Source organism: Acyrthosiphon pisum, chromosome A2 (genome assembly GCF_005508785.2).
Source record: "Acyrthosiphon pisum isolate AL4f chromosome A2, pea_aphid_22Mar2018_4r6ur, whole genome shotgun sequence".
NCBI classification, from domain to species: Eukaryota; Metazoa; Arthropoda; class Insecta; order Hemiptera; family Aphididae; genus Acyrthosiphon; species Acyrthosiphon pisum.
This window is the reverse complement of record NC_042495.1, coordinates 75,423,891-75,434,726: the sequence shown is the minus strand read 5'-3', so window position 1 is coordinate 75,434,726 and position 10,836 is coordinate 75,423,891. Positions and strand designations below refer to the sequence as shown.

General features: G+C 25.7%; 2 protein-coding genes across 2 annotated transcripts in view; one reads left to right on the top strand and one right to left on the bottom strand.

The window, feature by feature from the left end:
- Window positions 1-503: 503 nt before the first annotated feature.
- On the bottom strand, window positions 504-5,127 carry LOC100160741 (tetratricopeptide repeat protein 4). Its single transcript, XM_003241605.3, has 8 exons — window positions 4,936-5,127; window positions 4,275-4,419; window positions 3,866-4,155; window positions 3,603-3,795; window positions 3,420-3,537; window positions 2,766-2,922; window positions 1,733-1,912; window positions 504-877 (listed from the first exon to the last, which is right to left on the bottom strand). The coding sequence occupies exons 1-8, from the start codon at window positions 4,947-4,949 to the stop codon at window positions 790-792; spliced, it is 1,185 nt and encodes a 394-aa protein (XP_003241653.1). The 5' UTR covers window positions 4,950-5,127; the 3' UTR covers window positions 504-789.
- Window positions 5,128-6,500: 1,373 nt separating this feature from the next.
- LOC100570090 overlaps window positions 6,501-10,836 on the top strand; it is a 57,193-nt gene continuing 52,857 nt past the window's right edge. The window contains exons 1-2 of the mRNA XM_029489982.1: window positions 6,501-6,651; window positions 8,692-8,772. Coding sequence (XP_029345842.1) covers window positions 6,567-6,651; window positions 8,692-8,772 — 166 coding nt within the window. The 5' untranslated portion in view covers window positions 6,501-6,566. The remainder of the gene's footprint in view (window positions 6,652-8,691; window positions 8,773-10,836) is intronic.

Sequence of the window (10,836 nt, the reverse complement as noted above, 5' to 3'; positions counted from 1 at the left end):
ATTTGGATTGGCCGAATTTTTCAATTTGACTTGGTTCTAAATTAAAAATTGACTGAATGGCAGTTATCACTCAATTGTCTTTTTTCACTTTTCTGCCAGAAAAGATACTGAATTTGAAAATCGAAGCATTATTTTGACTACTTATCGTATACACAGACACAAAAAAATAACACACATTATTGTAAAATGCTAAAATCAATACGCATTCATCGCTCCGCTCAGATTCTATAATACAACTCTGCCATAACTGGTTATGTACTTACTATGAATTATTAAGGTATTATCTTAAAGTTTAGATTTTTTTACTCGAGAAATCAACACCGTGAAAACTATAGTTGTACTATTAATTATTGTTTTTGTCGCTCATAAAAAAAAATTTTTAATTAAAATATTCAGAAAAATCTAGCAATTATTCACACCACATTAGATGTACTAACAAGAAAATAAATAATAAATAAAAAGAAAGTAAATATTTTGTGGAAGCTGAACAAACACCATTGTCATACATTTCAAAGCACATTAGCGCTGTTTATTCGGTCATGAAACATTTTGTAACAAACATGTTAAATAACAATGTACATCCTGTATGTACCCATCTTTATAGCAGCATTATTAACTGTAGACTAAACATGGAAATGGACTGGTATTGACATCTGAACACTTAACATAAAATACTCATACTTCCAAGTTTACATTACACAAAGTAGTAAAACACAACATTTAAACAATAAATAATATTATAATGAAAATAAACCAAAGTAATAGAAAATTTTACTATATTTGTATTGATTATGGTACTTCTGCTAAGAATTTTTTCTCAAACTGACTTCCGGCAATGAAAATCAAAAACACTGGTGTTCCATTGTCAATTGGACACCTAAAAAATATATAAGAAATTTAGATACATATAAAATACATAATAAACTTTACATCTAAACATACAAAGCTATTATATAGGTCACAAGTGTTAAAAAAAGTTGATAACATATTTAACAATTTAATTAGAAAAATTAGTATAAAATATACAATAAATTATAATATGATGAATCTCCAGTAACATTTTTCATTAGTTTTATATAAGTACATACTTATATTTTATTAAAAAAAAAAATAGCCAATTTGTAAGTTTGGATATTAGAAAAATTTTGATGTAAAAACATTCATCTTAGTTAAATGGTTTATTTTTCATGATTTTTTAATATGTTGAAATTTTTTGAATTAGGTAAGATTCATTAATTTGAAGTGATAATATTTTTTTTAAATATATAAATTTTGTCAATAGTATCTATTTAAAAATTCTCATAAAATATTTTTAAAAAATGTTAGGTAGGGACAAGGTACTTAACAATAATAATGTGATTTCAAAAATTCAAAAAAAAATAAACTAAATGACTTAAATACATATTTTTACAATCAAAAGTTTTCTAATATTTCTAATAACCTATATAATAGATAGATATAATTGATAGCATATCATAATATGCTACTCAAAAAAATAATATATTCCGATATAAGTATAGTATTAAAAATTTAACAATTTGCTTAATGTTTACTTCTGTATTATTAAAATTAAAATAAATAGTAAAAAAAATATTATCCATACATTTACACAAATATTGTCTATAACATGAAAATTAATTTGCATATTTGTTTTTTAATTATGTTAACAAATATGGGAATGGTATCTTTTAACTTAAAATAAAAGTGATAAAGATTTTTTTCTTGTTATTACCTTAGTAATGTCAATGCCTCAAACAATGTGCATGATTTTGCATCAATTTTTGTAACTTTTGTGTCAGCTTTATGTTCATTTACAATTTCAAAATAAACATTTACAACATCCGCATTATATTTTCCATCAATATCCCATTCTGGTCTTTCAGAAAACATTTCTATTAAATGAATATAAAACCTAAACAAACATATTCTAATAATAATTACAGAGAGCTGGGTTAGTAAATATATTATAAACCTACAACAAGATTTATAAAATGCAATTACCTACAACTATTCAACTATCTAATACAAATTAATACTATAAAAATTCTTTAATACGCATATGCCTAATTTGCACAAGATAAACTACATTATTAAGTTAAAATTATATAATTCATTTTAAATTTATTACCTTGTTATAAAAATAATTTAAGAAATCTTACAGGAGTATTAGCAGTTATTTTCAAACAATAAAAATTAGATAGAAAGATGAAAATAATATATTAACAATTTTTAAATATTAATTAGGTAATTCACAGAGGAAAAAAAAATTGTAAATAGTATTGTTTTAAAGTATAAAAAATTATTTAAGCCATATTTATTTAATAAAATAACCAATAAGTAAATTATAGATTGAAATGATGTAGATTTTTGAATCAAAAGTAATGAAATAACTTATAATATGATTATTTTAATATGATAAATCTCCCTAGCTCTTTAATAAGCATTTAAACATTTAAATAATTCACTGTTTCTTAATCGTTTTAAACATTTTGATTTGTTGTGAATTGTATTATTCAACATACCAACAATACTGAAGGCACATAATTAATATCCAATTTTTTTGAAATACTATTAAAATAAAAAATACATCATTAAAACAATATAAATAAAAAATAAATTATTATTAAAACATTTATGTTAGGTTAGATAAAAAATTATATGATACTACACTATTTAGTATTTTAATAAATTTTAGTTGGATATTTTTGTCATTTTAAATATTAAAATGTATTAAAGTATAAGTGTATAAGTAAAAATATACTGACGTAGAATCTTCATAAAACTCTTGAATCATATCAGAAGTTTTATACTCAGGATATAAAAAAACAACTGGCCACACAAGACGATTTTCGACTAAATGTACTGGCTGTATTAAACCAGGCACTCTTGGATCAAGTATTGCTAATTCTTTAATCGGACCATCTATGGTGTAATCATCAACAAATAAATATAATTATTATCATATTATACCTATGAACAATATATAATTAAACCTTGAGCACACGCTTCAAGACCGGGCTTTTAGAAACTTGTTTGTTGTTTCAAGAATTCAAAATACTTCATCTAACCTAAGTACCTTTTAATTAAGTGATAGACTAAAATTAGATATGACTCCCAACTATATACGATCTGATGTCCGTAATATAGACGTGTGCAAAGTTCATTACCAGACATTACATACAAAATGTTGTACAATCGTAAGAAAATCAATTATGATTTATTTTTAAATTGTGTTTCTAATAAAATAGCTGCTCGATAAACGAAATTGATAGTTATGATATTCTCATTATGAACGGTGATATTATTGCGAGTTCACTATGAATTTCGCTATACTGTGTGACTAAAAAGACTGTGTGCGTGTATTCTTGCAAATATTTTAAATGTGTGATCTAGGTTTAAATATTATAATGTATATTTACCATTTATGCCAATTATGTTCAACTGTCTTTTATTAAGCTCAAACAACAACCTTGCTTGATCTGCTTCTTTTTGTTTTTGAATCTTTGTAACTTTTCTTTTTTCCATCTCCATGATTTTCTAATCAATTTAAACATTTTAATGAATAATGATATTAGTCTTAAATCGTAATTACACTAATTTACTTTAGATTTGATTGCTTCTTTTTTTATTTTTATAATATTATTATCCTCTGGTACAAGTTCCAAATATTTATCACAAAAATCTAAACATTTATCAAACTCTTTCAACTGAATGCAACAATTTATTGCCCTGAATATGGTTTTTTCATAGTCTGCTTTCAATTTGAGCGCTTGTTCAGCAGCTGTTAAACTTGATCTAAACATATTATAAAAGAAATATAATATATTTAAATTACGTTTATTAAACAATAATTTCAATAAAATACCTAAAATTTTTTAAAAAATAATGTGAAGCAGACATATTATTGAACATTTGAGCACGGAGTTCATTATTTTGAAAATCTAATTTAAGGCCTTCTTGATATGACATTATGGCCAATTTATATTTACGACACTTAAAATTAAAATTTCCATCGTCCTTATGTTTAGCGGCCAACTCTTCGGGAGTATTATCATCTGGATCATATCGAAGATTTTGCAAGCCTTCGACTAAAGGAGATGGTTCATCTTCTGGTTCAGGAGGCTTAGTCATAAAAAATGGGTGCTTTTCCATTTCCTATAGCAAAATCAAAACAACACTAAATTAAAAATATGATTAAATGATAATCAAAAGTATTAATTAAACTAGATATTTAGGTACTTATATAAATTAGAATAAAAATTAATAATTATCACCTCACGCCAAGTCTCTTCTTTCCAACCATCTTTATATGGTGTTTTCTGTAGATTGTCTATAAAATTATCTAAATCTTCATCAAGACGTCTAGCAAGTTTTTCACGTTCCTCATCTGTCACTGGTTTCTTAGAGCCAACCGATTCTCTAAAAAAATTTTATTGATAAAATTATAAAGTATATTATATGAATAATAATCAGGGTGTAGGACTTTAGGCATTCGCTAATTCTTTTGGATTAACATAAAAACTAGCAGAGTGCTCTGGAAACTTATTTTCATGTTACAACATGATATTTTAAAATGTAAAGGGATTATTTTTGATAATTTTGGAGGTTTTAGGAACAAATTGCTTTTTTCTTGTTTTATATCTCATTTATTGCAAATCCCAATTTTATTACAAAATGGACCAAATAAGATTTAACTTATTTTTTGATTTTATTAGAGGGGTTTTTTAAGGGGTTACTATTTTTAAAATTTACTTTTTTGTTTATTTTGAATTTTAATGCTTTTATAGGTATGCTTATTTTAATAATTATAATTGCTATAAGTAACGAAACCAGGTAATAGCAAATAAATATTATGCCATCCAAAATATACACAATATATTATAATATAAGTGATCATCTTATAACATGACAATTTATTAAAGTAAGAATACTTACAGTATGTTTTCCATTTACGTTGTGAAAGAAAATGTTATGTCTATAAAATGTGTTTCAGATAGTAGGACATTAAAAAAAAAAAATGTTTCATCTTAGAGTAAAAAATAACTGTGTTTCACAAAAACTTTAAATAAATTGAAAATGCGTTATTAAAAATGTATTATTTATTATTATTGACTTGAGATGTTATCGGATACAGGATAATTTGTTGTCAGAAAATTGATAAGGATAGAAATACAATAATTTTGGTATTAAAAGTGTGACCAACGTAAAAAAAATGTGCTTGTGCCATAATTTAATGCTTAATGCTTGTAAGCCTTATATAATAAATATTAAATTATGTATTCACAATATATTCTGCATATTTTTAAAAATTATTGTAATAAAATTATGATAACATTTATAAGAGTTCCTATATTTTTTTTGTAAATGTTAGTTGTCATAATACATTTTAGATTCTGAGCGGAGTGATGTGTGTTATTTTTATGTTTATATTTTTAGAATTTTTCTTCCTGTGTACACGAAAGTATCCAAACAAAATAATGCTTCGATTTTCCACTTCAGTATCTTGTTTGATGGGAAAGTGAATCCGGTTGGTGCATCCAGGAGGTTAAAGTTCCCAATAGTTTTCAATAGTGCTGTGAAAAACAACATAAAATTTAAGAAAAGGTGGAAATATTACGCAAAATCGGATTTCGACAAAATCAATTTTCAGAGATTTATTTTAGTCCGTGCAGTCAGCTATAATTTCTTATCATGGGAGTACGGGACCCAACTGTAACCCATCCCTTATTTCAACCTAACCCCTTGATTTTTTAGTTAACTCCTTTACACCTTGTTTTAAAAATCCTACGGACTTCTTTATCAATATAGTGTTTTACGTGTCATAGGTTGGCGGCAACCATATGATACATTGTCAGTGCCTCAGTTACCATAATGTTACAAGTAAAATTATTGTTTTAAGCACGAACTACTACTATGTAGTAGTTCGTGGTTTTAAGCTTATTGTAAGCTTGTTGCATTATATATTTTTTTCTGTTATAAGAACAAATAACAATACCACTTGAGTAAATTATACAAACCTTAAAACCTACTACTACGAATTTTTTTTTTGGAAATCTGTGACACATCAGCTAGCAAGAAGGACCGTGCTATGATGATGTCGGGGGGGGGGAGCGGGTTACCTAGTTTTCCTCTTTTTTACTTTTGACCCCTCAAAATAGAAACCAACTAGATTCACTTTCCTAACAGAAATAATACTGAAGTTGAAAACCAAATAATTATTTCTACTATGAAAATATTTAGACACAAAAAATAAAAACAGACAATATTGTAAAGTCAATACATTTAAGTATCGGAGCGTTCAGAAACTAAAAACTTAAATTTATGTTTCAATTTGGCACACCTACAAATGTTGTTCAATTGCACCTTTTACCCCTCCACCGTTTTTTTGCATGATTTACAAAAAACAGATATCGTATACCTAATGCCTGTTTAGTTTACACAACTGTGCTAGATCAAAAAATAACAAAATATATCGTAACCAGTCTCAATAAGTTGATATACAATTTAGTATTTTACTATTGTTCTTACACAAACGATTACGAAATTTTCTCATATTACCTATAATAATGATTTTAAATTATAGTTTTTACATTTTTATGATAATCATTAAGGTGTCCAATTCAATCAATCAAAATTATGCTGTGATTTATAGTAATTAATTTTATTTTATATATTCTATATTTTATTCTTATGAGTGGTTTTAAATAATATCGCCTTGAAATTAGACGCTATAGATTCTGAGTTGAGTTGATAAACGTACCTATTAATACTTATTTGATTTTACAAATAATGTATTTTTTCTGTGTCCTAAGAGGACGTGCTATACTACGAGCTAGTAGCTATCTTTACCATAAGGCAGGATAGGCAACTGCCTATGGCCTCCGTTATTAGAAAGCCTCAGATTTTTATGAACATTATTTTTTTTTAGAGTATTACTTTCATCGTATAAAATAAATATAGGAACATCCGAACATATAATATTTCGAAAAAATTAAATAATTGATCCTTATCAGTGTAAAATTTAAATGAAAATAAATACATCTAGGTAAATACTTACATCTTCTTTAAACTTCGATGACAAAATAAATGAATTTGCTTTAAAAAAAAACAAGAAAAGTAATATAAAATAGCTTATTAATTATTTCTATTATAAATATAAAAATGTATTTTTTACTATAGTTAATAAATAATATAAAAAAAAGAAATGGTTAATTTTGTTTTCAATATCAATAATAAGTATAATATAGGTAATAATAGGTACAAGAAATCTGTAGCTTGTAGAGATAAAAAATGTATAACTTTATAATTATGTTTGTGAAAATGTATAGGTAAATACTAAATTGATGTAAATTATTATTTTGTTTTATAAAACTCGTTTGTGGAGGGGGGGCTATAAACGCTACTGATGACAAGGGGCCACGTTTTTTATTTTGCCAAAGGCCTCAAAATGCCTAAGTCAGGCTCTACGAGCTACCCGCATGTATTGTCTCCATCTTACAAATGTACAACATAGCCAAAACTGTTTAGAGTATAACAACTTTACTCTCCCTCTCTTCACATAGCTATGGATACAATGTCCGTAAACAGCTCAAAAAGAGTCAAATTATTTTCAAAATTTTATCGTATATATAAAATGCTAATATAAACATTCAGTGAAATTTTCAAGTTTCTACAGTCATTCGTTTTTTAATTACAACAAAATAAGAAAATCGTTAAGTAAGAAATCGAGTGAATATCAAATGTTGTAAAAATATGAATTTCAAACGCTCATAAAAATTTAATTTGAGTTTCTTATAGACATTTTTTTTTTGATAAAGGTAGATTATCCTATAAGGAATCTTGTATTACATTTAAAATCTTAGTTCTAAAAAGAAAAATTTTTACGAATTATAAACTCAACATAATTAGGTCATTTTCGTGATTTTTCCATATTTTGTCAATCTTTGAACTTTAAATGCTAATAAAAAAAACTGTGACTAAGGATTTTTAATATTTTTCCAAATGTCATTGTAACAATATAGTAGGAGCCTTGTATTAAATTTCCAAGTATTTTTACTCAACAAATAAAGTTTTTATTGACATTCATTGAAAAAAAAAAACTAATTAAATTGGAAACTGAAATTGTCCCGTAAACAGCTCAAAACAAATCAAAATATTTTGAAAAATTGATCATGTATAGAAAATGGAAATATAAACAACCAGTGAAAATTTCATGTATCTACGGTTATTTTTTTTAATGTTATCAAAAAACCAAAATCGATTTTCTCGAAAACAGATTTTGCGTAAAAATTCCCGTTTTTCCTTAATTTTTCTTTTGTTTTTCACGGCGCTTTTGAAAACTATTGGAAATTTCAAATTTTGACCTCCCGAATGCACCAACTAGATTCACTTTCCCACTAAATAAGATACTGTTGAAGAAAATCGAAGCATTTTTACTGCCTCAAACCGTGATGACAGACACAAAAATAAAAAAATAAAAATAAAAAAACACACATCATTGTAAAATCAATACATTCATCGTTCCACTCAGAATCTAAAATATGTCATACATAAGTATATATACAAAAATTATACCTACTTTATATTACATCTTGAAATACGATATGAATTTTATTTTATTACTATAAATATTGTGATTACAAAATATTATAGATACCTATCTCATTTCTGTTTGATTTTTTTTTTTTTTAGATGCACCTCGCTTTACTGAAGAAATCCCACATTATAACGGCGCTTATTCTTACAGCAGATATTATTCAATTTATCATCAATGTTAGTATTTCCACGTACCTATGCATATATAAAAAGGTGGGAAAGTGGATGTCGCTATGCTGTACAGTAGGTTACAAGTGGGTCAATGTATAATGGATGGTATTAAATTTGAATTCAATGATTTAATATTATTGTATAAGAAAAACGATTCTTAGCGGAGACAGTATGTCACTCTAGGTATAAGAAATATTATATACTTATCTATCGTATTAAAAAAAAATTTAAGGTACACAGAAATATCACAATATTCATTAGGTACTTATAACGCGTTATACATCAACAACAAACCATGATACTATCATAGTTATATAATAATATACTTTAAAAGTTTCAAGTTCCCACGAATAATATTATACAATTGCAACAAAATAACTAAAATAATTATTCTAGGTTTTTTAACATGTAATTTCGTCCAAATTTGAACTTAAAATGAGTAAAAAAATACACTGTACTTATGTATTTTTTAGATTTTTCGGTAACAGAATTAAATACTTACGAGGAATCTTGTTTTAAATTTTCAATCCTTAGTATAAAAGTTGAATATTTTATAAATTTTTAACTACAAAATAATTATTGAATTTTAAATTTGATAAATTTTGTCAAAATTCGATCTTTAAATGACTATAAAAAAAAAAATTGTGCCTATTTATTTTTAATATTTTTCAACTGCTGTTGTAACAATATATCAGGAGCCTTGCATTAAATTTTCACGCTTTTTTACCCAACAAACAAAATTTTTTGATATATAAAGAAAGAAAAACTAAAAGAATTGAAAACTGAAAATGTCCGTAAACAGCTCAAAAAGAGTCTAAATATTTTCAACATTTTATGGCGTATAGAAAATCCTAATATAAACATTCACTGAAATTTTCAAGTATCAACAGTCATTCGTTTTTTAACTACAATAAAAATAAGAAAATCGCCACATGAGAAATCGAGCGAATATCAAATGTTGTAAAAATATGAATTTCAAACGCTCATAAAAATTTAATTTGACTTTCTTGTAGACATTTTTTTTTTGATAAAGGTAAACAATATTATGAGGAATCTTGTATTACATTTTCAAATCTTAGATTAAAAAAGAAAAATTTTTACGAATTCTTAACTCAAAATAATTTGCTAATTTTCGTGATTTTTACATATTTTGTCAATTTTTGAACTTTAAATGCTAATAAAAAAAAACTGTGACTATGGATTTTTAATTTTTTTCATCTGCGTTAAAACTTGGTTACTATATAGTATATACTTAGGGCTGTTCGATTGTTTAGATTAATCAATTAAATCGATTATTTTTTAAAATGTATTCACCAATGTCAAGTCGATTAATCGAAACGGGACAGTACATTTTTAGCGAACATAACCATGGTGTTAAGTATAACTAGTAGTTATTATTACAGTACTTCCAAAAGAAGTGTTTTATTTTGTTTTTAATTTTGTTTTTACGAAAAAAAAATTAATATAATTTAAAAAAATCTATCTCTTATGTGTACTTAAAATAAAAACAAACATAATGACAGCAACGACAGTGACCACGGACTAAGATAGTATCATAGAACAATGATAGTATGGACTGGTATCGACAAGGTTGGGGGGTAGTAGAGGAACAGTCCTCAAATGTTTCGACACCGCCACTCACCCGTTCTAATAGGCCGCCGAAAAGTACAACTAGGGTTAAAAGCGCTCCTAGTGTCAAATAAAGTTACTAATATTGTATATTTACATAATATATTACAATTTTGCGTAGTCAGTCAATAATGAGTACATTATAAATTATAATATTATTTTTGCAGTATATTATTAATATTTATTATTTTGAAAAATTTTATTTTTTATGTTTTCTAATTCTAATTATTGTGTTTTTATAACACACCTATAGATGGCGCTTTTACCCCTAGTTGTACCTTTACGGCGGCTTTAGAAACATTTTTAGGGCCACTGATAAAGGTAGTCGATACCAGTTCCATACTATCTTAGTCTCGTGACAATGAACAGAATGTTATTTCATCAATCATCATCATTGTAATCATCAAATAAAATACCTGGAATACCCTTTTATACTTTTTA